The sequence below is a fragment of the Macaca nemestrina genome, chromosome 5 (genome assembly GCF_043159975.1).
Source record: "Macaca nemestrina isolate mMacNem1 chromosome 5, mMacNem.hap1, whole genome shotgun sequence".
NCBI classification, from domain to species: domain Eukaryota; kingdom Metazoa; phylum Chordata; class Mammalia; order Primates; family Cercopithecidae; genus Macaca; species Macaca nemestrina.
Window position 1 is genome coordinate 135,100,486 of NC_092129.1, and position 27,589 is coordinate 135,128,074.

Sequence of the window (27,589 nt, forward strand, 5' to 3'; positions counted from 1 at the left end):
CACCATGGGCAGGACTTTGCATAGATAAATGTAATAAAAATGCATCATCCTCCAATTTTTTTCTTTTTCTTGAGACTGAGTCTCACTCTGTCGCCCAGGCTGGAGTGCAGTGGCATGATTTCTGCTCACTGCAAGCTCCGCAACGCGGGTTCATGCCATTCTCCTGCCTCAGCCTCCCAAGTAGCTGGGACTACAGGTGCCCACCACCACGCCCGGCTAGTTTTTTTTTTTTTTGTATTTTTAGTAGAGACAGGGTTTCACCGTGTTAGCCAGGATAGTCTCGATCTCCTGACCTTGTGATCCGCCCGCCTCGGCCTCCCAAAGTGCTGGGATTACAGGCGTGAGACACCGTGCCCAGCCTCCATTTTATTTATAAGAACAACTGACTGATTTTAGGGAAAAGGGGAGTCACTATCTGAATTTTAACAAAACTGCTGCCTAACTGGTGACATGATTTTTTTTTATAGTAAAAAAAAAATAGATAATAAAGCCAGCAATATACCTCTTACATGTGGTTCTACGTATCTTGGTAAGATGAGTTTTTCAGGTAGGACTGATATTACAAACAAGTACTAAAAACTGATCTAAGACTCCTACAAAACTAGTTCACAAAGAATTAATCTGAGACTAGTATTTTTATTAGGCATAAACTGTTTGTGCAACATATTTTTAAAATTCTTAAGAAAAAAGAATATAAAAAACTTCCATTTTGAAAGTAAAAAGAAAGATAAAGCTAGGAAAGTACATGACATATTCATGGACCAGAGAGAGAGTGCTACATTTAGTAAACAAAAAGGGTGGAATATGATATCAAAAATATAATCTGGGGGTCAGTTACCGGAGGGCCTTGAATTTAAACTTTTGATTTTTATCTGAAAACTGAAAAGTCTTTTCAACAAATGGTGTTGGATCAACTAGACATTCACATGCCAAAAAAAAAAAAAAAGAATCTAGACAATGACCTTACAACTTTCACAAAAATTAATTCAAAATGAATCACAAACCTAAATGTAAAACACAAAACTATAAAATTCCTAGAAATTACACAGGAGAAAATCCAGATGGCCTTGAGTATGGCAATGACTTTTCAGATACACCACTAAAGTCATGATCCATAAAAGAAATCATTGATAAGCTTCAAATTTAAAACTTCTGCTCTGTGAAGAAAACACGCCACAGACTGGGAGAAAATATTTGCAGAAGAAATCTAATAAAGGACTGCTATCCAAAATATACAAATAAAGAAACTGAAGGAAAAAAAACCTGAATAAAAAATGAACAAAAGACCAGAACACTTTACCAAAGATACACAAATGACAATTAAGCATACGAGAAGATATTCAACATCATATATCATTATGGAATTGCAATTGAAAACAAAAGTAAAATACCACTACACACCTATTAGAAAGGCCAAAATCCAAAACACTGAAAATACCAAATGCTGGCTAGAATGTAGAACAGAAATTCTCACTGATTACTGGGGGGAGTACAAAATGGTTCAGCCATATTGGAAGAAGTTTGGCAGTTGCACCTACAAAACTCAATATACTCGTCACATTATCAGGTAATCCCTCTCCTTGGTATTTACCCAAATGAATTGAAAATATGTCCACACAAAGACCTACACACATTTATAGCAGCTCCCCTTATAATTGCCAAAACTTAGAAGCAATCAAGATGTCCCTCAGTAAGTGAGTGGATTAATAAACTGTGGAATATAAAGACATTGAAATACTATTTAATGCTAACAACAAATGCCTCCCAAGCCATGAAAACATATGGAGAAATTTTTAAAGCATGTAATTAAGTGAAAGACGCCAGTTTGAAAAGGTTACATGCTGTATGATTCCAACTATATGACACTCTGGAAAAGGCAAAACTATGGAGTCATTAAAAAAATTAATGGTGCCGGGCGTGGTGGCTCACGCCTGTAATCCCAGCACTTTGGGAGGCCGAGGTGGGCGGATCACAAGGTCAGGAGATCGAGACCATGGTGAAACCCCGTCTCTACTAAAAATACAAAAAATTAGCCGGGCACAGGGTCGGGCGCCTGTAGTCCCAGCTACTCGGGAGGCTGAGGCAGGAGAATGGCGTGAACCCGGGAGGCGGAGCTTGCAGTGAGCTGAGATTGCGCCACTGCACTCCAGCCTGGGCGACAGAGCGAGACTCCGTCTCAAAAAAAAAAAAAAAAAAAAAAATTAATGGTTGCCAAGGGTCGAAGGGAAAGACAGATGAATAGGTGAGTAAAGAAGGTTTTTAGGGTAGTAATGCTAATTCTGTATGATACTACAATGATGGATACCAGACATTATACATTTGTCAAAACCCATAATAGGTACAGCACTAGGAGTGAACACTAAAGGAAACTATGGACTTTGGGTGATAAAGAAGTGTCAATGTAGGGAGGCTCACTGACTAACAAATACACCACTCTGGTACAGAATGTTAACGGTGGGAAAAATTGTGCCTGGGTGAAGAAAGGGAGTATACAGGAACTCTGTACTTTTGGCTCAATTTTGCTGTGAATCTAAAACTGCTCTAAAAAAAAATAGTCTCTCTAAAAAAATGATCCTGGGCTGGGTGCAGAGGCTCACGACTGTAATCCCAGCACTTTTAGCAGGCCAAGGTGGGCAGATCACGAGGTCAGGAGATCGAGACCAACCTGGCTAATATGGTGAAACCCCGTCTCTACTAAAAAATACAAAAAATTAGCCGGGCGTTCGTGATGGGTGCCTGTAGTCCCAGCCACTAGGGAGGCTGAGGCAGGAAAATGGCATGAACCCAGAAGGCAGAGCTTGCGGTGAGCCAAGATCACGCCACTGCACTCCAGCCTGGGCCAGAGAGTGAGACTCCGTCTCAAAAAAAAAAAGATCCTGGCAACAACATGAAGTATGAAAGCCAGAAAAAGAGCTGAAGTGAGAGAAATCAAATAAGAGGATACAGTACTTTAGGCAAGAAACAAGGATGGATTAGACTACAACACTGGGAGAAGAAACAAAAGCATTCTAAAACAGTATTCAAGTTTCCTGATGTATATAAACTAATCTACTAATGACAATCACGGCATATCTTTATGTACAATGAGAAGGACTTATTTTCTCCAATTTCACAACAAACCAATAAGGTTTTTAGTAAAATACATATGGCACCCTGGAATAACTTTCCAGGTGTACATTATGACAAACACATACAGTGAGATTAAATAATATGTAATTAATTATTTCCATGCTTAAGTAGGAACTGGGTCTTCAACCTTCTAAGGAATTTTTTTAAAAACTGAAACACTATAAAAATAATAAAAGCATAGTTATTTAATGCTTAGTTTTCTTATAGTCTGTTAAATAACTATGAATAAAGACAACATCGTACTAAAGTAATAGTTTATTTTTTAATGGATGTAAATTGTTATCTGTTTGAGAAAGCATAATTTTGTACCAATCTTAAATGAACTCCTCCCTCCTAGAAAACTCCAAGCATTGTAAAATAAATACTGAATACCTGTTAAAAATCAGTGTAAATGACTCAGTGTGGAGAAACAGATCTCTTTAAAATGACAATAAAAGAAATATTTGTCTTTTTGAAAGTTGAAAATTAGCCTCACCCTTTTCTTCAGGCTTTAAAGAAAAATACTTCTTCTCTGCAGCTATCATTTCAGGCTTTGGCGCTATGGGAAAAAACATTAATACTTTTGTAAGAAGATAGTTTTAAAGCACAGAGACAATTACACTTCTAAAAAGTAAAGATGCATTGAAAAATAACATCATCAGAAAAAACCATGGTTTAACAGAAAGAACAATGTACCAGAATCACCAGGCTCAATTTCTTTTTTTTTTTTTTTTTTTTTTTTTTTTTTTTTTTTTTTTTTTTTTTTTTTTTTTTTTTTTTGAGACGGAGTCTCGCTCTGCCGCCCAGGCTGGAGTGCAGTGGCCGGATCTCAGCTCACTGCAAGCTCCGCCTCCCGGGTTCACGCCATTCTCCTGCCTCAGCCTCCCGAGTAGCTGGGACCACAGGTGCCCGCCACCGCGCCCGGCTAGTTTTTTGTATTTTTTAGTAGAGACGGGGTTTCACCGTGTTAGCCAGGATGGTCTCGATCTCCTGGCCTCGTGATCCGCCCGTCTCGGCCTCCCAAAGTGCTGGGATTACAGGCTTGAGCCACCGCGCCCGGCCCAGGCTCAATTTCTAATCCTGGACCTGCCACTATTACCCTACTCTGTGGTCTCAGTTCCTTCTTTGTCAAATTGAGGTGTTAGAGATCATATCCTCTAACATACTGCAGTCCAGAAGAGCTGTGGTGATGAAAACATTCTCTTTTTTCAGTAGCCAACATGTGACCACTGAGCACTTGAAATGGCACTCTTATGACTGAGAAACTGAATTTTTTAAATTTTATTTAATTTTAATTAATTTCAAAAGCCACACATGGTTAGTGGCTACCATATTGCAGAGTAAAGCTATATAATAAACTTTCAACACCAACTTCTAAAAAAATTACTTTTAACTTATGCTTTCTTTGCTCTAGGATTATGTCAGCAAACATAAAGTTAAAACCAAGGGGGAGAAAAAGACTTGGATTATTCTAAAAAACAGCAAATCTTTTAGGAAATAGAAATTTTTATTACACTTGTAAAGAGCAGTTATTTGAAAATAGTAGTTATGGAAGCAAAGAGCTAGATTACAAAACTTTAGCTCTTGAAGACACTTCTCGGTATACCATAATTTATTCATCTGTTTAAAATCATCTACTTCGTTTAACCTTCAGCATATTGTCTGAAAGAGTACGTAAATTATTATTTGAGACATTAACAAATGGATTTCATTTGAAAAGGTAAAATAACGAATTGGCCAGGTCAATATATTAAGTTTTCTAAGACAGTTTAAATTTGATTAATTTTATTAACTCAAAATTACATATAAAGTATCTACATTTTCAAGATCCTTATTTTATACCATTTGTACTTTTAAAAAATGACAGATACTGATGCATGTGAACACTCAATTTTCATATATTTCTGAAAATGTTTACAGACAACATCATACTTGATAAAAATTAAGTTTGCATTAGATCCAATTTTACCATTTTAGAATTTTAAAAAATTGAAAATAGCAAACTGAATAATGTGTTTCTTACATACCTGGAGCCTTAGCAGGAGGTGGTGGTTTCTTTGGTTTCTGTTAAAATAATAATGGTGGAAACGGTTGACCAGTTTCATATCGAATATAGTTAAACTGTAATTAGTAATAATCTAAATCATACAAATGTCTCTCCTCTTCATTCCGTCCTTGCCAAAAATTATAAAATGCTAAGATTGTAAAAACTACCCAAAAAAACCAATGACAACAAATTATTTCATTAGAATAAATAGCCTCATTGATCAAAATTCAGTCAAATATTTCAATCCATATTTCAGTAGATTGAATAAGCCTTAAAAATCTTAATAAGCAAAAATGTTTTGCTCTGCCTCCCCTAGGTTAAGATTCCTAAGCACCATTTTATCCCTCTTTTGCAGCTGGGGTTGTGGTGAGAGGCGGACTGGCAGAACAAAAAACCTTGTTTTTGTTTCGTTTTGTTCTGTTTTTTAAAAAGCAGAGTAGCAACAAATAGACTAAGTTTTCATTCTTAACCCTTTGGAACTCTCAAAGGAACAGTTAAAGGCAAAGATGTGTTTTTTCTCAATTTATAAACATTCACTCATTTTTAAGACTTAATACCTTAAAATATTGAGATACATTTCTAAGTATGTGGAGTTGGTTTTCACAAATTAAGAATAATCGATAAGCCATAATGTACAAACATAATAAAAGCAGAAAAAATGTATTATTTAGTAAAGGTATAAAATAAAGCATATGAAGGCTGAATCAATACTGAATGCAATCTAACAAAAGAAAGGCCTCAGATAGCCTAAGCTTCCATAGAGTTAGAGAGTTCAGCATTGTCTTAAACCTAACATGGTAGCCCATCCTGCTGTGTGCTTGCGCTAATGCTCTTTCCCTCTATTTTAAAAACTCCATTATATTCCTCATCCATGGGGAAAGGGGACCAAGTTGTAGGAAGGCAAAGACCACTGATGAATGACTCAGCCTCACTTTTTCTCTGAGAAGTGATACTAAAATAACAAATTCTGTTAAAGAGGCAAAGAGTGCTTCTTGCCCTCCCAAAAAAATGCACCAACAGCATATTAGCAATTCCACAAGACCTTAAAATAAACTAAAGCTTTTCAACAACATTAAATAAAATATAATTTCTTCCAGGAAAGTACTAATTTATGTTACCAGGATAGACCGTCCTTCTTAAATTATAAAATAAAGAAGTCCAAGGTTATTTTTCAGCACAGTCGAGAAAGAAACAAAGGAAGAATAAAGTACGGAACTGAAACATTATTTTGTTTTACTATAACTCAAATAACTCCTACCTGAATAGCTACATCTGAAACTCCTTCATAAAAATTATTCAATAACAATGCAAAAAAACTTGTTTACAAAAGATTAGTGGCAAAATGTTCTTTCAAGTATTATCATCATTGAAAAACAAAAGCTTACTGGCAAGTCTTTATCGAGTTCATTTATCTGGACAGCAAAATTGTCTGGAAATACTCCTTCTTTACCATTAAGTTCACCTTTCCACCAGCCAGCTTCTCCAGTCTCCTAAAAAGCAAAATAGAATAATAAAGACAATAAAAGTTATCTTTTTTTTTTTTTTAGATAAGGTGTTGCTCTTTTGGCCAGGCTGGAGTGCAGTGATGCAATCATGACTCACTGCAGCCTCAATCTCCTGGGCTCAAGTGATCCTCCCAAGTCAGCCTCCCAAGTGGCTGGGACCACAGGCATGCAACCATAAACTTCTGGGCTCAAATGATCCTCTTGATTTGGTCTCCCAAAGTGCTGGAATTACAGGCATGAGCCACTGTGCCCAGCTGCAACTAAACAGATGACACTGTCCTTCTAAAAGGAAATATTTTCCATGTACTACTTTTAGCAATAGTTACAAAATTGGGTTTAATTTAAAAAAAGAAAAAATCTATTTTAAAATTCCATCTATAACATTAAAAGGTTCTCAGAGAAAAGAGGAGAAAGATAAAATAAGGCCGGGCATGGTGGCTCACACCTGTAATTGCAGCATTTTGGGAGGCTGAGGTGGGTGGAACACCTGAGGTCAGGAGTTTGAGACCAGCCTGACGAACAAGGTGAAACCCCATCTCTACTAAAAATACAAACATTAGCCGGGCATCGTGACAGGCACCTGTAGTCCCAGCTACTTGGGAGGCTGAGACAGGAGAATTGCTTGAACTCGGGAGGCGGAAGTTGCGGTGAGCTGCGATCACACCACTGCACTCCAGTCTGGGTGACAGAGTGAGACTCCGTCTCAAAAAAAAAAAGATACAATGAAAGGAAGTGGAAAAGAGACGAAGGTGGAGAGGGAGAATATGAATTTCCAAACTGTATCTTTCTTAACATTCTTAACACTTTATATACTAAATATTAATCACATTATTCAGCTGCTTTAAAAATTAACGAGATTTGACCAGGCAGAGTGGATCATGCTTTGTAATCCCAGCAACTTCAGAGGCTGATGTGGGAAGATCGCTTGATGCCAGAAGTTTGCAAGACCACCCTGGGCAACATAGCAAGACCCTGTTTCTACAAAAAAAATTTGGAAAAAAAAAATTATTCAGGCATAATGGGATGCAACTGTAGTCCCAGTTACTTGAGAGGCTGAGGCAGGAGGATCACTTGTGCCCATGAGCTCAAGGCTGCAGTGAGCTATGATCACACCACTGCACACCAGCCTGGGCGACAAAGCAAGACCTTGTCTTTAAATTTTTTTCTTTTTAAATTAACAAGACTTTCTAAGTTTCTTCTAAATATTCACCACCCTTGCATGAAAAATTAGGTGTAATCAGTGCAAATTACATTAATATGAAAATTTACATACATTTATAAAATTCTTGCTAAATGATTTTATCTGCAGTTGCCACTAAAACAAAAAAGGTAACTATGTGAGATGATAGATATGTCAATTTGCTTCACTATAATAACCTTTTTACTACTATGTATCCTATAACATCATTATCCTTTAAGTATACACAATAAAACTTATTTTAAAAAACAATTATATACACTATGCCATCTTATAACAAAGTCAATGTAAAACAATGGGGCCAGGTGTGATAGCTCACACCTGTAATCTCAGCACTCTGGGAGGCCAAAGCGAAAGGAATGCTTGAGCTCAAGAGTTCGAGACCAGCCTGGTCTCCATCTCTACTTTAAAAAGGTGTGTGTGGGCAGGGGAATTTCAAAAATTATTCTACAGGGTTATAGCAAAAACCAAATATTTGTAATTTTCCCATAATATAGTTAATATAGGATTCTGCCCACACAAAAGTACTACTGGGTTTTCTCTTTATTTTGCATTAGGATTTATTCCAAGTTATAAAATCACTTCAATTTTTAAAATGGTGACATCATTTTCCAGAATATAAAGAGTTTCAGAACCATTTCCATACTGACGGACATTTAGCTTGTTTCCCTATTTTTCTTCTTCTGTTTATATTACAAACAACAATCCAAACGGTAGATAGGAGAAAAAATAGAATGAAGTGAAAGAGAAGAAAGAATAAAAATCTGGGAAGTTGAGGTTAATTAAAAAAAAAAAAGTAATTACTTAAAAAAAAAAAAAAGCAAATATGATGGTTAACAATAATTCCAAATATATAAATTATAACAAATATAGTCAATAAAAGTTGGCTCAAAAAGAGAATGTTCTGGGCACTTATCACGTGCCAAGTTTTCAGGACTTAGAAACAAGACAAAGTCCCAGCTCTTCTAGATTCCAGGGTGAATATAAGAACATTCTAGGGTGAATGTATAACTTCTGAAAAATATTTCTATAAATAATTCACTGAAAAACAGAAATATCTTACCTTACTTATCAAATGGATTATCTCCCCTTCTTTAAAAGTAAGTTCATCTTCATTAGTACCTTCATAGGCAAATAATGTTCTACAATATTCTTTAGCTGAAATAAAGAATGTAAATAATGTGGCTCACACAAATGGATTCATTCAACAAATACTTATTTATTAAGCCTCTATCTTGTGTAAAGTATACTAAAAGTTATTAAAGATGAACTTAATAATCTATCTTTAAATTTTAAAATACTTATAGTCAATACCATATGTTAAGTAACAACTTCATTAATCATTCATTCAAATATTTACTAAGTGTTTGTGATGTTCCAGACACAGATTCAACTACAAGGAGATACATCCATCAACCAACAAAGTACATCAAAATCCTTGACCTCGTGGTGCTTACATCTAATAGAATTTGCTATTCTAATAAAGCAGTGTAACAAATGCTTCCAACAAGTCTCATGACACATTTGAGTATGTTTCTACTATTCCCAATATGAAAGTTTTATTCAAATACATACCTTTAATTTTACCTTCGCTATCTGTTTTTGTTATCTCCATACTCTGCGTTTTGGATCCCAGTGACGGCAGGATTAAGGGCTAGAATAGAAAAAAAAATGGCATAAACTATTTTAAGATAGAATAAAGATAATACTGTTAAAAAAAGTTTCCATTTACAGTTGCCCAGCTTTCCCTAATGGTCCTTATAGCTAAGATAGTAATGTGACTGAACAATCAGCAATGAAACAGGTAAAGGTCTCCAAAGTTCCTTAAATCATAGCTCAGAGCTAAGATTCCTTATCTAAAAGATAATAATCTCTGATGCCCATAGTATATTAACGAGATTGAATTTTAGAATCTCTAAATAAGAGGCTAGGCACCGGTGGTTCATGCCTGAATCCCAACACTTAGAGAGGCCAAGGCAGGAGAACTGCTTGAAACCAGGAGTACAAGGTTGTAAGTGAGTTATGATTATACCACTGCATTCCAGCCTGGATGACAAGGTGAGACCCTAGAACAACAGCACTTGAAAAGTTAAATCCCTGGGCTAAACACTTTGTATAAATAGTGCATATAGGACTAACAGCCTCATAACTATCTGCATTAAGTGGGCACTATTTATACAATAATATAAATTTATATAAGTAATCTGTCCATAGTAAAAGGAATTTAGCCGCCGAGCCCAGGTTTTAACGCAGAACTAAACCTTAAACTGAAAGAGGAGAAAAAAAATTATTTATACTTCATTGCTGTCTGAATGTAAATGATTCAGGTACTCTTATGTTCCTCATAACTACAGTCTACTAGACATTTGTCCATTGTAATTTGTAAAGGACTAAGTCCTTTACCACCTTATACTAGTGTTTCCTTAAGTTCTCTACCCAGAAACACCAGTACATTTAACATTAGATGTCAATAATTAAAAATCTGAACACACTGCTAACTTACCTACCTACCACTGTGTTTTCTGTTTATCTTCTAAGATACTTAACTTTAGTTTTCCCCAACTCTAACCACCATATTTTCCAATCTGGTGTACCTACAAACACAGCAAATGTGCTCCCTACTTTATCAATTCCTGGATCAGTGATCAAAGCAAGCCTGACAAGACCATCATATAGGGTAACCCTGAGACTACAGTCACTAATAACAACTCTTGAGTAGTGGACATTATCAAGGATGATTAAAAGATAATGTGATCATTAATCAATAAAGTTATTCAATATAATCACAAGCTTTAGAATTGGAAGGAGCACAAGATCATCTAGTCTAATTTCTATCACAATGCAAGAATTGCTTGTCCAACATTCCTAGCTGTTATATAGCTATAGAGCACTACCCCAAAAACCATGAGAATTCCAAACTTTACCTTTAAAACCAAGAATCAATTTGACCCCATAATCCTAATGCCAGATAGTCTCAGAGCTAGGAATGTGTAGGATAGAAAGTGGAAGTTCTCTTTTCTGAACCCAACTCTTCACTGTTACATAAGAAAATAGGTAGCAAGTTAGGAAAGGAAAAAAAAAGTTGAAAGCACCTATCTTAGGAGGAAACTTCATAGTATCTCAATAACCAAAACACAGTCTTTAAATGAGATGTAGCTACACGAATCAAATAAATACTGAAACACTTTAAATTCTTCAGAGTTAAAGAGACAGGACAGAAGGAACTGTGAAAAAATGCTCTACAGACTGTAGCTATTTTACCACCAAAATAACAGCTTAAGGTTTTATTTTAAACCCTCTTTTTAGTTCTTATAATTTATGGTTCATTTACTTTGTTTCATTTCACAATGCCAGCAAAATGCTAATGAAATAAAATTCTCCACACATTCAAAGAAGGTTAGTAAATTTAACAAATGTTGACAATCTAGAGGAAATTTAAGTAGTGCCAAAATATAAAGTAATTTAATACTTTCTAAATCCATTTTAAAACAGTCCATTTTAGGTCTAATTCAAATTAAATATATATTTATTATATACAAAACTAAATTTATATATGGTAGCTTTTAAAAGGCAAAAAAAACTTTCTAATTTTTATTTACACTAAAAACCCTAAAGCTTCTACTAAGTGTGTTAAATTTACCAAGAAATAAGCATTCTAATTTTATTAGATTCAACCATGAATATCAATCATTGTAAATATGGAGACAAAATTTCTCAGTCTCCTCATTCATAACCAAATTATTAGTGATCTCAAAAAAAAAGAAATCGAACAGAGTTACAAACTTTTACATTTTAAAAATGCTTAATGAGAGAATGAGCGGAGTTAATCTAACTTAAGTCCATCATTACCACCTTTTCTGGTTTTTTCTCTTCTGTTTCACTACTGGATGTTCTTGTCCGAAGTTTCACAGAGCCTTCTTTAAAAATGTCTCCAAATCCAATTCCTCGAATTTTCTTTGGCTGTGTAATTGATCCAGGTGCAGTTTCACTCCCATTTCCCGGAGAAGGTAAAGGTGAAGTAGGCCCACCCAAAACAGTTTCTGAAACAATAATTTGTTTTTGAAGAATGACACCTCGAATCACAAAACGTTTCCCATCCTGTCATAATGTCTACATTCTATATGCCTTCTAATAAAACACAGTAAAATTAAAAAAAACAAAAACAAAAAAAAACCAAATGATTCAGTACTGAAATATCCAGAAGAGCAAGATGTAATTCATGCAGTTTACACATACTTTTTTATTGTGCAAAATAATAGTAATTTTAGGTAAATTTAATTAGTAAAATTAAGAAATCCTAATTAGGAAATCATGTCATACGAGGTCCTTAAAAACAGCATGTCAATGTATAGCTTTTGGCCAAAGATGATACAATGTGAGACAAACAATAAAGAGTAAGATTATTTTTTAAAGCTATATGATCCAATCCAATCAAAGTTAGCATGAGTTTCTGAATATAAAAACTGGGAATGTTTATTTTAAAAAGGTCAATAGTTCATAACCTGTTCTTTTAGTTCAGAGACTAGGTAACAGGTCTAATTTTAAAGCATTCAATGGAAACCATTACTATATAATAATAAAAAATTGTTAAGTTTAATATTATATGGGTAAGAACGTTTTTACATTCTTGCTCAGCAACAAGGGTTCTTATGTATAGGCTCAGTAAGTCCATGAACAACCCTATGGAAAACTGTGTGGTTATTTTTATGTACATTTTTCTGGGTAAAACAGGTACAGCTTTCATGATATCCTCAAAGAGCCTTATAATCTAAGTAAGAAACAAAGTTCTAGAGTAAAAATCCAGAAACACTGAGGACTGGGGATATAGGGTAAGGAAAAATATGTGGTGACAGTTCACTGAACTGAGGTAGTCTGTTGAAAAATAACAGAACAACAGGGACAATAAAAATAGTAGTTACCGTTTATTCAGAGCTAATTCTGTACCAGGCACTTGGCTAAGCACTGCATATGAATTATCTCATTTTTATAAGCCCACATGAGCTTCTTAACATTAAGCACTATCACTTCTCATTTTACAAATAAATAAACTTAGACAAAGGGATATTAATGACTTTCCCAGGGACCTACAGGTAGTAACAAAGTCAATTTTTCAAGTGAATTCTAGATGACCCCAAAACCACAGTCTTAAACAATTCAATATAATGGCTCAGACCACAAAGTCTCCAATCAAATGTGAGAATATCTTTCTGCATCGATCGAAATGACCATTTTACAGGTGGTTTGCCAAAACAAGTTATTAACTTAAAAAATATAATGCTAACAAGTATAGTCATCTACCCTAACCATTTTCAATATTATCCTAAGTCACATAGAAGACTGAAGTGGAGAAGATAGTTTCGTAACATATTTTTAAAATTCAACCTCATTGAGAGAATGTTTACAATCAATAAAATGAACCTGTTTTAAATACACATTTCAGTAATATTTGACAAATGTCGCACCATGTAAACACAGCAAGATACAGAACAATTCGTCACACAACACTCGCACACCATCATAGTCGATCCTTCCCCCAAGCCTCAAGAAACCTCTGAACTTCACTGTCACTATACATTTGCCCTTTTTCAAATAAATTATAATCATATAGTACATAAGCTTTTTACATCTACTTCTTTGGCTACACAGAATATATGAGAGTCATCCATGCTGTTGCATGTATCCACACTTCATTCCTTCTTATTGCTGATTAGTATCCCATTATACAGATATGCTACTATGTATCTACCATTAAGAATGTAGCTCCAGGTTTTTCACAGATGAGCTTTATAAAATTTAGAAAACTCCCTTCTATGCTACTATGTAGCGTTTTCATCATTAAGAACTGAATATGTAAATTCTCTTTCTGCATCTAGTGAAATGACCATATGGTTGTTCCCCTGTAAACTGTTAACACTGTGAATTATATAAACTTTTTAAACCAGCCTTGCATGGATGGAACAGACCCCATTAGTATCATGATGTACTAACCTTTACATATTTTGCTGAGTTTGACGTAACCTTTACATATTTTGCTGAGTTTGACGTAACCTTTACATATTTTGCTGAATTTGATGGAATACTTCAAAGATTTCTGTGTCTGTGTTCATGAGAGATAATAATATGTAGTTCCTTTTTTCCAAATTACTTCATAAGGGTTTAATATCAAGGTCATACAGACCTAAGAAATCTGAAAGAATCTGTGTAAGATCAAATGCTTGATAGCACCAGTGAAAATCATCTTGGCTAGAAATTTTCCTTATGTGAAGATTTTTTTTATATTAAATACAATTTATTTCACATAGATTATTTAGAATTTCTATTTCTTCTATGCCTGCTCTGGTTAATTATGCTTTTACAAGGGTTTGCATATCTCATCTAAGTTGTCAAATTTATGAGCATATTTCCATATTACACTTTTAATTGTCAGGTCTGTGATATCCCTTCACATCTGAAAATAGTAATTTTTGTTTTTCTCTTTTCTCTTTGATCGGTCTTGTTAGGGTATTACCAATTTTTTTTTTTTAATCATTTCACAACACTCAACTTTTGAACTTGATTTTCTTGTCTGTTAGTCTGTTTTTTATTTCAGAACTGCTCTTATTTCCTTTCCTTTCTTCTAATCATTTCAGGTTTAATTTGCTCTCCCTTTTCTTGTTTAAGGTATCTCTTCTATTATTCAAGCATTTAAAGCTATAAATTTCCCTACAGATGTTGCTTTACCTGCATTCCACAAATTCTGATATGTTGTGTTTCACTTTCATTTACATCAAAAACTGTTCTAATGTCCCTTATAATTTCTTCTTTAATTCGTGGGTTATTTACAAGTGTTGTTCAAGTATCTGAGAATTTCCCAAATATCTTGGTGTTTCACAAATAATTCCACTGTGGTCACAAAACCTGTACCGTTCAATGCCAATCCTTTTAAATTTGATGAGACTTGTCTCATGCCCCAACATAGGGTCTATCTCATGCATATTCCAAGTAAACTTCAAAAGTGTACTTCAAAAAGTACTTTCAAAAGTACTTCAGAAAGTACTCTGTTGTTGAACTATTCTGTAAACGTCATTTGGGTCCACTTAATTAAGAATGTTACTCAGTTCAAGTCTTCTAAATACGAATTTTGCTCATTTTTTGTTCATTAGTTCTATCAATTATTGAGAGATACATGTTTAAATCTTTTCATTCTTTTCATGGATTTATCTATTCCTTTCAGTTCTGGAAGTTTGCATCTCATGTACTTTGAAGTTCTATTGTTGAGTTATATATTTAGAATTGCTATTAATTTTTATGAATTAGCTCCATCACTATAAAATGTCCTTTTTATTCCGTGGTAATATTTTCTTTCCTGAAATATACTTTGATATTAATATAGTCATTCTAAATTTATTATGCTTTGCACAGAACATCTTTTTCTATCCTTCTTTTAACATGTCAGTGAATTTTTGTATCATCTAGGCTGACAATTTTGGTCTTTCAATTGAAGTTTTTGGACCATTTACATTTAACATAACCACTGATGTAGTTATGTTTAAATCCATTATCTTGCTATTTGTTTTCTTCTATTTACCCACTTGATATTTCTTCCTTTTTTCTCATTTCCAGTAGCATTTCTTAGTATTCCATTTTACTATTAACTTATTAGCTATACCTCTGCTACAGTCTGAATGTATGTGTCCCTCTAAAATTCATTATGTTAGAACCTAAGACCCAATATGGTAGTATTAGGAGGTGATTAGACCATGAGGCTCGAGAGAGTGAGATCACCCCTCTCCCTCTTCTGCCAGGGGAAGACACGGCATTCATCCCCTTTGGAGAACACAGAAACAAGGCACTATCTTCAAAGCAGAGACCAGGCAGGCCCCATCAGACACTGAACCTGCTAGTGCCTAGATGAGGGGACTTCTCAAACTCCAGAACTGTGAGAAAGAGTTTTTGTTTTTAACAAATTACCCAGTCTTGGGCATTATGTTACAGCAGCATGAACTAAGACAACTTCAATGTTTTGTTTTCTGAGGTGCTGCTCTAGGCTTTAAAACCTAATTGCCCCTCAGTACCCATTGGAGATTGTCTTGTGATTTATACAGTTTCTGAAGATAATCTGCAGAATTCTTACCTCATTTATTTGATGTGGCTTTTCTCCTGTGGTCCCTTCTAAGGTTTTTGCTTTGTTGCTTGCATTCAGCACATGATTACGATCTGCCAAGCTTTGTTTATACTCTTGCATTTGTGGGTTTATAACTTGCATCAAATTTGGAAAATTTTTAGCATTATTCCTTCAAACATTTTTTCATCCACCCTCTCTTCTCCCCTTCTGAGACTCCAGTTACACATATTAGATCATTTAAAATTATCCCAGGCAGGTGCAGTGGCTCACGCCTCTAATCCCAGCACTTTGGGAGGCTGAGACAAGTGGATCACTTGAGGTCAGGAGTTAGAGACCAACTTGGCCAACATAGTGAAACCCCATCTCTACCAAAAAATAGAAAAATTAGTCAGGTGTGTCAGCACACACCTGTAGTCCCAGCTGCTCGGGAGGCTGAGGTGGGAGAATCACTTGAACCCAGGAGGTGGAGGTTGCAGTGAGTGGAGATCACTCCAGTAGAAATTGCACCACTGCACTCCAGCCTTGGCAACAGAGTGAGACTCTGTCTCAAAAATAAAAATATCCCAAGTTGCTAGAGTTTTTGAAGTTTTAGTCTTTTCGCTCTTTCCACTTCATTTTGCATATATTCTATTGTCACATTTTCAAGTTCAATGATCTTTTCCTCTACATTGTCTAGTCTTCTGTTAAAATTTCACAGGAAGAAATTCACTTCAGATGTGTTTTTCATCTCTAGTAGTTCCATTTTGTCCTTTTAAATCCCATCTCTGGTGGTTCCACTTAGCTCTTTTTATGTCTTCTACTTACTACTCATTATATTAACATTTTCCATTACAATCTTGAGCATATTAGGCATTTCTATTATAGTTATTTTAATATCTACTAATTCCATCATTTCTGGGTCTCTTTCTACCAACTAGTTTTTCCTCCAGATTATGGGTCACATGTTCCTGCCTTTTGGTTTTTTTCTTTTTCTTTTTTCTTTCTTTCTTTTTTTCTTTTTTTGAGATGGAGTCTCGTTCTCTCATCCAGGCTGGAGTGCAATGGCACGATCTCGGCTCACTGCAACTTCCACCTCCTGGGTTCAAGCAAGTCTCCTGCCTCAGCCTCCCGGGTAGCTGGGATTACAGATGCCCGCCACCACACCTGGCTAATTTTTTGTATTTTTAGTAGAGACAGGGTTTCACCATTTTGGCCACACTGATCTTGAACTCCTGACCTCAGGTGATCTGCCCGCCTCGGCCTCCCAAAGCGCTGGGATTACAGGCATGAGATGTTGTTGAATGCTAAATTTTATAGTAATCATTTACAACAGTAATTTCCAATCAGGGTGGATTCTGCCTCCCAAGAGACATGAGGCAATAACTGGAGACATGTTTGGTTATTACAATGGGGGAGTGTTACTGACATCTAGTGAGTAGAAATCAGAAATGCTTCTTAACATCCTGTATGTACCAGAGAGCCCCTGAAAATAAATAAGTTATCCAGCCCAAAACATCATCAGTGACAAGGTTGAGAAGTTCTACTTTAAAGACTGCTGGCAAATTTTTTATTTTTTTTTCTGGCAAACAGGTAAGTTATTTGCACATTAGTGTGAAGCTTTTTTAGGGTAGCATTAGAGCAACCTCCATTCTAAGGCTAATTTAGCCCCACTTCACCTCTCTACTGAATTGCCCACGTAGTCAATAAAATCTCTGAAATCTAGAGAGAAAGAACTCAATTCTTGGCCTTGTATAAGCATACCGGAAATTGCTCATACTAACCCCTAGTAATTGCTCTTTCTTCACAAGTTGCTCATGTTCAGTCTCTGGGGTTTCACTGTACGCATTCACAGATTGGTGCTCAGCTAAACCCTCAAATCAACACCCAAGAACAGTTCTGGTGCTCTCTCTACATACAGCTCTCACTTCAGGTGTTCAGCAATACAAAATTCTAACTGCCTTTGTTTCCCTGAATTTTGATCAATCCTCAACAAAACCATAGCCTTCTGCTGTGGTTAGGTCCCCTTTCCTCGTAATGTAGTTCAGAAATCAGCTCCTGGCAGAAACCTAGGACAATGGTAGAGCTCTCCTTCCCCCTTGTTTTTTCTACTTTTCTCAGGAATACCAGGCCTGTGCAGTCTACTTTTTAGAAAAATTTGCTTCCTATATTTTCTCCAATTCTCGATCTTGTACGGTGGAAAAGTGAATTCCACACTGTCTTGCTCCCGCACTGCCAGAAGTGTATTCTATACAGTTTAATATATACCTCCAATAACCAGCCTGTTGGACAAAGCAATATTCTGGTACAGATTAGCACATGAGGTGCATATCTAAAAGGCATTCTTAAAATGAAACTATCCATGGTATTAATAAATCATATATTGATAGAGACAACTTTAGGGGATTATTCTAAGGTACAATTTCCAGAGTTTATTTGATTAAGGCCATAAAACAAACAAAACAAAACAAAAAAACAAAAAAAAAGGCAGGGAAGGGGGTTTGGATTTAGTGACTGTAACCTTTATTAGAGTTATTAAAATATATACCATTAAAATAGATGGCTAGATATCAAAAATATCCAGTTCTAATTGATAGGCTATTTTTGGCTAAATGAAAAACACCAAATTTTACTACCACATTGGCTATTAAATCAATGGTTGCAAGGCAGCATGATGTAGTGGTAACGTATATGAACTCTAGGGTCACATCTTCTCGATTCATATCTTGCCCCTTCCATTATATTTGCCCAATCTCTTCACCTGTAAAATGGGGAACTTCACAGGATTGCTATGAGAAGTAAACTAATTTATTCCTGTAAAGTTCTTTAAACGGTGCCCAGCTCAGTGTCTATTATTTTTTAAAAGTTTAAAAGATGTATCACTGTGAACCATAAGTAAGTGAGAGCATTGATCACAAAGAAGCAGCAAAATATAAAAGGGAAAACAGCCACTGGAAAGAAGAAAGAGGATAAGGAGAAAGGAAAAAGGAGGAGGAAAAAGGGCATGCAGGAGGTGCCATAATGAGACAAAACAATAACCTTATCTATATGGTACTTGTAACATTTTAATACCCATATACTTTACCCATCCAATTGTCCTTGAATTGCTATGTTTGAAGAAAAACATCTGCATTTTATGTGTATTGCTATCAGTCATAAAACAAACAGCACATCTGTCTATTGGGCCTAAACCCTCCCTCCTCCTTCCTCATTAAATCTCTATAGCAGAAGCTACTTGATGGCTTGTATCTTCATATAAAGTGACTTAAAAGAATTGCAAAATCCAATTACTTGTTTGGAGAAAAACAAAAACAAGAAACCACATGCGAACTGAACTGAAAGCTAAAAAAAAAAAAAATAGAAACTTGATGAAAATGAAAAGCATTTAATAGAATCAATCCAAGTTTACCATTAAAGTCATCATTCACCATTATTCTCAAGGATTTTGCAAGTCGATCATGCAGGTGTGGGTGTGGGTGTTTTAACTGGACTTAAAATCAATCAATATTGCATAGTTCCAAAAAAGTACACATAGAAAGAATGTCTGGCTGTTAACAATAACTCAGAAAGATCCATAACGTACTACCAGTCAGGGCATCAAAACTCCAGAACAAGTTTTCCTTGCAAAGTTGCTCACTAGGAGGAGTATAAGGTGAATACTAATACATGAGTACAGACCTCAAGGTAAACTGTGTAACACCTTGACTCCTAGTGACTAGGCTGCAGACCAACAAATTTCTATCTACTATCTTTGGCACACGAAGTATACAACCATTTCCCCAGGATCCTGTGTCCCATTAGAAACGAGCACTTTCTTCTACTCCAGAACCTGAATAATCAAATAAAACTTCAGCTGACTCCTCCTAACAGAACAATTTTTTTTCTACGTGTAAGAGACTAGAACTCTTGAAGAACAATCCATCAGGGTTTCTTAAATGTTTTGTGTGATGCATCCATCTAGTTGCCCAGTAAAGCCTAGAGGGATAAATGGCAAAAACATTTAAGAATCCCTGCTGGAACCCCTTCATCTCCTCAAAATTCTGGCCTCACCACTTAGCAACTTATTCATAACATTACTCCTTTTCCATAGAAGACATCAAAAGTCAGAAATATCTTCCTCGGCTTCCTACCATTAAGCTTACTAACTCTGATCTATCTCCAATAAATTGAGACTAATCATAATAGCCATAATGTGAAACCCATTTCCTCCACTTTCTGGATAAATCCTATTGTGCTGTAACTACACTTCTTCTGAGTTTCCGTCTTCAACTGTTCCCCTTCTACTTGTCAGCCATTAGGATACCAAGATGATCAACACTCTTCCTTTTTAAGAAAAAGAACAAAAACATTCTTGAATATATGTTGCCATCAACTGCTGCAACTGCCTTATACTTACTCTCTCCACTGCCTAACCTCCTTTCTTCTTCAATTCGGCTTCTGCCCTAATTACCTCACAACTGCTGTTGTTTAGGTCCTTCATGATCTCTTTTACTTCACCTCCCAAGTAGTATCTGACACTACTGGCCCTGCGTCCCTGAATAACTCTCCTCCCTTGACTGACTACCACACATTCATAGGTTTCTTTCTGGCTCTCTCCTTCTGTGCTTTCTAGGTCTTCTTTTCAGTTAATCTTCCTCAGTCCATGTCTTAAATGTTATTACACAGGATTCCATCCCAGGGTCTTTAGTTTTTTTTCACTCTGTATATTCTCTCTAGGTCATCTAATCTAAACCCATCTTTTTTTTTTTTTTAATCATATTTTATTTTTTTGAGATGGAGTCTCACTCTGTCACCCAGGCTGGAGCGCAATGACACAAACTCGGCTCACTGCAACCTCCACCTCTCGGGTTCAAGCAATTCTCCTGCCTCAGCCTCCCAAGTAGCTGTGATTACAAGTGCACGCCACCACACCTAGCTAATTCTTTTGTATTTTTTAGTAGAGACAGGGTTTCACCATGTGGTCCAGGCTGGTCTCAAACTCCTGACCTCATGATCCACCCACCTCGGTCTCCCAAAGGGCTGGGACTGCAGGCGTGAGCCACCATGCCTGGCCTACCCATCATTTCTTACACCACCTAAAGTACTATCAAGTCCCAGTTTTGCACAGACACCGGAATTTTTCTAAGGATTCAGATCAACAGACAACTGACTACCAAATATCTTTCATTTGGATGCTCTCACGTCCCTACAAGCCTCAAATTTAACATCTCCAAAAGTGAATAGCCAACATGGTAGTAAAAGTTGGTAATTTTCAGTGATTCAAAAATAATTAACCTACCAATTAGGACTGCCTATTTTCAATAATTAGGCATCTATTTTAATGATACATCATCATCTCCCAATAACTTATCTCTGAAAATGACATCTCCACCTTACAAAGCCAAAAACTTGGTAGCAGTTGGCTCCTCTTTTTTGGTCATTCCCTAAATAACATTATCACTAGGTCCTGTTCTTCGTGCTATCACTTATATAACTCCTATTCTACGCAAGTCTCTCCATCCCCATAGCACTGCTCTAGTTTAGGCTAATTCTACCTCATTATCAAAACATTCTCAACTGGTGTTAGCAGACCAGTCTCTTCTCCAGTCTACTCTCCACATTGCTATTCCCCCTCCATACTGCAACCAATTTATCTGAAAAACAATCTCATCATTTCACTCTACGGCTTCTCTGTGATTTGATTAACATTTTTGTAATGTTTTCTTACGCCTGACCCAATAACTTCTCCAGGCTCAATATTCACCACATCTAATTATACACTCTATAATGCCTCTGAATTAAATCTCTTTCAGGATCTTGCGAATGCTATGATTTTCTTCGCCCTCTGCCACAAACTTGCTTAGAAATTTCCTAGCCATTGTGGGATCTCAATCTATGACTTCTTCTAGGGTGCATTCCTTCACAGCCTGCCAAGTCTGGACTAGCCTTCTTATATACATTTATTGCACCCTTTCCTGTAACAAATATTTCTCCTGCTAAATTACAATCACTTTTTAAAACCATCTTTTCTTTCCCAGTGGAACAAAAGCTTCAAACATGAGGGGAAATAACGCCTATGTTGCTGATCACTGTACTCCCAGGACCTTGTACAATATACTTAACAAAAGGCACTCAATAAATTGAATGAATAAATATATGAATACTGAATTAACTAAACAGTTGTATTTATATTTAGAATTTCCCTTTACCAGATTTGACTTTTAAATTTTAGATTTTGCAATACACTGCCTTCATAAGAAATGCTAGTATACCCATATATTACTACCCCTAACACTCAAAGAGCTGAGAGTACATGAAAAGATAGTTCTACAAGCATACCTAAAAGAAAATTAGGTGAAGATGGCAGCAAACAAATGGACTACAATAGTGAAAAACCACCAAATTTCCATAATCTCACATGTTAAATAGCACAGTAAAGCTTAAAACAAAAAACAAAACAAAACAAAAAACTGGGAAATCATAAAAACCAAACTCTAATGATGATTTTACTACTCAGTAAATAATCTCAGGAGTTTCCATTTCTTGACCCTTAAAATGGGAGTGACATTAATCCTCTTAAGAGGATTTATTCTACTATAAAGACATATGCATGCATATGTTTATAGCAGCACTATTTACAATAGCAAAGTCATGGAACCAACCCAAATGCTCATCAATAATAGGCTGGATAAAGAAAATGTGGTACATACACACTGTGGAATACTATTCAGCCATAAAAAGGAATGAGATCATATCCTCCACAGGAACACGGATGAAGCTGGAAGCCATCATTCTTAGCAAACTAACACAGGAACAGAAAACCAAACACTGCATGTTTGCACTCACAAGTGGGAGTGGAACAATGAGAATACACAGACACAGGGAGGGAAACACACACCAGGACCTGTTGAGGGGTGAGGAGCTGGGGAAGGGAACTCAGAGGACGGGTCGATAGGTGCAGCAAACCACCATGGCACACTTATACCTATGTAACAAATCTGCATGTCCTGCATATATATCCCAGAACTTAAAGCAAAAAAAAAAGGGAAGAGGATTTCACTTGACAAAAGTGTTTGAAAAGTTCTATATATACCACAAAATACTAGTCTTTGTTTCACTGAGTGTCAACATATCAGACACCATTATAGACAATGAGTAAACAAATATAAATAAAAATATATATGTTCTAATGAGCAGGTAGACAGACAATAAGTTCAATAAGCAATAGCAACAAATTCTTCTTTGAAACATTAAAAAAAAAAAGAGAAAGAGAATTAAAAGTAGAGCTGTTTTATACAGAGCTGTCAGTAAGGGCCTCAATGATAAGGTGATTTCTGAGAGAATCCTGAATCAGACAAGTAGCCATCAGGACATCTTGAAGAAGAGCATTCCACACAAAGGTATACAACAAGCACAAAGGCTGTGAGAGAGGAATGTTCCTAACATCCTTAAGAAACCTAAGGTGACCAACGTAAACAAAGGGGAAAGTTAAATAAGAGATGAGGTAAGAAAGGTGGAGGGAGGGATATGGGGATGCCAGATCATAGAGGGATTTGTAGCCATTTTAAAAGATGTTGGCTTTTAGTCTAAGTGAAATGTAAAGCAACTGGAGGGTGATCACTACTGGCTACCAGACTATTCAGTAAGTAGGTAATGGCATATAGGCTATGGTAATTATACAGCAAAAGATAACTTATACCAGGATAGCAGCAGTGAAGGTGGTAAAAAGAAAATAGATTCTAAACATTTTTTGACAAAATCTGTTAATGAATCATGGTAGGGTGCAAGGTTAAAAAGAAGAGTACAAGAGAAAACTAAGAATTTTGGCCTGAGTAAAAAAACGATGAACTTGTCCTTAACTCAGATGGGGAAGATTACATGGAGCAGAAAAAAAAGGCAGAGGATAAATTTTGGGCAACTTAGGTTTAAGATGCCTATTAGACATCGAAATGGAGATTCTGAAAGAAGTTTAATGTGGAAGATTTTTGAAAAGGGTGGAAAAGACAAGTATATATAGTCATTGACTTCATAAAATAAGGGGAAAATCTGAAAACACATTCCTATTTGGCAAATAAATGGAATCTGCATGTTGACAAAAAGACACTCTAAGAAGGGTTAAGTATATTTGACAAAATTAAAAAGGAGACATTACAAAACCAAAACATAACACTTTCCTGGAGAAGCAATGCTTTCCCTGAGACTGAATACTAAAAGGACCTTTATATAGAAACCACTCAGTAACAGAATAGATGATTAATTCACCACATTCCTACAGAAAACATAATGGTGGCATTCTTAACCTTTTATCTTACAGTTCCTCAATGAAAACTGAGGATCTAAAAATAAATTATCTGTGAAGACTTAATATTGTCTATATATTATTTAGAGTCAGAATTATCTGTTTAGCAGTAACACAGTTTAATTGGTCAAACCAAGAACATTATCCCATTACTACATAGAAGAGAAAGGAGGAAAAGGGGAAGGGGAGGGAGGAGGAAGAGAACCCTATTAAATTTAAAAGACTGTGAGGAGAAACTATGTGATATAATCAAATATAGTGGATATGACATTCCAATACTGAAAGCAAAAAAATAACACTTATAATGTACATTCTACTATAATTTTTCTAACAGCTACGAGGAACATAATTATTTTACTGACTGAAAAGACTATCAAAATACCAATTATGGACAGAGGCTGTTACACTTTGTTAGGACACAGGAAAATTTTAAGTAGTTACTCCTTATATAATGCTCACTTCCTGGCATTCACAACAATATGCAGAAACTTGCCTAAAATTTAGAGTTGGGGAAGGAAAAAAAAAATTATAGTGTACTTCAACCACGGACTTTCCACCCCATAATCACAAAGCTCCACATTTAGAATGAACAGTTATTGTAAAAGGGTTAAACAAAGAAGGAAGGATATTTCTAACAGACAAAATTTGCACAGTTACTAAAATCCAAATCAAGCTGAACAGCATAAGAAAATGTTCAAAGTATTTTATAATTATAAAAGTAATGAACTAAACTCAAATATAAATTAGATCTCTTGTTCTGGTGGTCCTATACAAACTTTAAATTGGAAATATTTTAAGGGCTCAGTTTTATATGGCATCACAAAGATCATTTCACTCATATGCTTTAATTTACACCAAATTTTAATTTACACCAAATTTTAATGTTAAAAGTAGATATCAAAAGATCCAATACCTGTGAACCCTAAAGAAATACTAATGTGCATCAGAAGTAACTCAGGAGACAGTTTGCTAATTGATGAATGCCCCATTAAATTTAAGCCAGGTGTTTTTGGTACTTATGTATGTTCTCTAATGGTTTTTACACACCCTTAAACATAAGTTTTGACTTCAGAATTATTGAGTACTCTCAAATAAATGTAATATAAAATAGTGAAAGTACATCTAGTTAGTATGATTCCTTCTCCACTGATTCCTACCTCAATGATTTTTCTCTTTCAATACAATCAGCATCTGCACTAAAGAAAACTGAAACTATTAAAACAACTAAAACTAAACAACTGGAACTATTTTCATTAATATTTTCATTTAATTCATTAAAGAGCCTTAGAAAAATTTAGAATCTTTACAAGTTTATTGCTAAGTTAAAGAGAAAAGAACTAGCAGAAGAACACTTAAAAATGAGAGGCAACTGGGCATCCCAAGTCATATTAAGTAGCCATTGACCTCAGGCTTTTTTCATTACTTTGTAGCATGTATAGTATGTAGCACTTACAGAGAGCTGCAAACTAATATAAGAGTAAATTTGAACTCCTTTTTAAGGCTAATGAGCTTTAAAGAAAAGGATTCTTTAAAGGCGATCTGCAATGAATATATGGTAGAGCATAATATTGTACACAAATGTTTGGTGCCCTTCCTTGTAAGAAAATTACATATCCCCACCCTGCTGCACTAACGCATGCATGACCATAACCGCCAAATACAATGTTAGTGGAAATGACATGTCAATTTTGGACAGAAGCTTTAAAAGCCATCCTCCTTTTTCTCTGCCTCTTCAAGGATTAAAGAGTTGCCGATTATATTTTCTAATGTTTCCTGTGACATTTCTGAGATGAAAATTTGCATATTAAGCAAAATGAAGTGGCAAACAAATTTCTAAATATTACATTTAGAAATATCTTCCTCCAACATTTTTGATAGCTACCTGAAGTAACTCAAGTCATTTTATTCTATAAGTATACTTACTTCACATTTGTCCTCCCCTAGAGATGTAACCCTTGCACCTCTGGACTACAGAGGGATTACATACGCTCAGAAAATCAGAACTGAATACATACAAAGGTTAAGAAATGTTCACTTGTTAAAATAGCTTCTACTTCTTCCTTTGGTCACATGTTTATTCTAAAAATTACAGCAGAGTTCAAACTATTCATCAAACCAATTTTTTAAATGTGATACAAAGTTTTATTTGTTCATTTCTTGCATTTGAAGGACTCTTTGATGACATACTGGGCCTGAGATTCTTTGTCATAGTCCTTAACTACTACGCAACCACAACCAGCTTCTTTATAGAGTTTTCCCTCTCTGTCAATTTTACAGAGAGGCCTACACATTCCCCTAGTTGCTTGTTGTCATCAACCTTAATTAAGTTGATTTGATGTTCAGCACAAAGGGCCTCCACCAACTTGACATACAAAGGTTCATCACAGTTGGATGCAAGCACACAAACATGAGCTTGCCACTTGTCTAAGGCTTGGCCAGCTTCACAAATTCCACTGCTAGGCTATTGTGCATAAGGGTGGTCTTTGGAATCTCCTGTAAAGCAGTAGCAGTATTAACACCCATTACATCTTCAGCAACAATGCCCTCTTCTACCACAGCAGTGGGTTCACGTGAAGCCGAATCTTCAAAACAACCAAGTCTTTGCTTAAGCAAGACCTGTTGGTGGAAGGCAAAGAGCCATCAAACTAATTTATGTCTTCACTTTATAACTTAAAAATTATTACTATAACTAACTGAAAACTCTGACCTGAAAATCTGTTATATACCAGCAATTTCTCCTCACAATCTCACTATTCCTAGTTCTCATTACTAGATCTGTTATATACTGTCTACTTTGTAGAACAATTACTGGTATTTTATGACTATGTAAAGTAACATTTTTTCCTGTCACTTTCTAAAATTCAAGAGGTTTCTTCTACATCAATCTTTTAGAAACTAAATTCATGTTGTTTTTTCTATACTCACAAATTATTGATAAACCATGAATTATAATATTGCTTTCTAAGCATTCATCCTTTCAAGCCTAATTAATGTTAGATGGCTTTTATACTAAAAAGCAAATGAACACAGGCAATATAATTGTAGCTTGCGATGTGTAGATAACTAAAACTTGAAAGAAAAATTAAATTTCCTTAGAAGTAAAGCAAACTCAGCCAGGCGCAGGGGCTCATGCCTGTAATCCTAGCACTTTGGGAGGCCGAGGTGGGCGGATCACGAGGTCAGGAGATCGAGACCATCCTGGCTAACAAGGGTGAAACCCCATCTCTACTAAAAATACAAAAAAAAGAAAAAAAGTTAGTCGGGCATGGTGGCGGGCACCTGTAGTCCCAGCTACTCGGGAGGCTGAGGCAGGAGAATGGCGTGAACCCGGAAGGCAGATCTTGCAATGAGCTGAGACTGCACCACTGCACTC

At 35.7% G+C, this 27,589-nt stretch overlaps 1 protein-coding gene and 1 pseudogene across 2 annotated transcripts in view; both read right to left on the reverse strand.

Annotated features, from left to right (window-relative positions):
* The window catches only part of CD2A (CD2 associated protein), a 151,207-nt gene that overhangs the window by 42,825 nt on the left and 80,793 nt on the right, over positions 1 to 27,589 (reverse strand). For both annotated transcript variants that reach the window (XM_011756888.3, XM_011756889.3), the window contains 6 exons: positions 11,711 to 11,898; positions 9,434 to 9,512; positions 8,922 to 9,016; positions 6,541 to 6,645; positions 5,136 to 5,172; positions 3,605 to 3,667 (listed from right to left, as the gene is read on the reverse strand). In XM_011756888.3, the coding sequence (XP_011755190.1) occupies positions 3,605 to 3,667; positions 5,136 to 5,172; positions 6,541 to 6,645; positions 8,922 to 9,016; positions 9,434 to 9,512; positions 11,711 to 11,898 (567 nt within the window). The remainder of the gene's footprint in view (positions 1 to 3,604; positions 3,668 to 5,135; positions 5,173 to 6,540; positions 6,646 to 8,921; positions 9,017 to 9,433; positions 9,513 to 11,710; positions 11,899 to 27,589) is intronic.
* On the reverse strand, positions 20,425 to 26,853 carry LOC112428221 (small ribosomal subunit protein eS12-like; annotated as a pseudogene).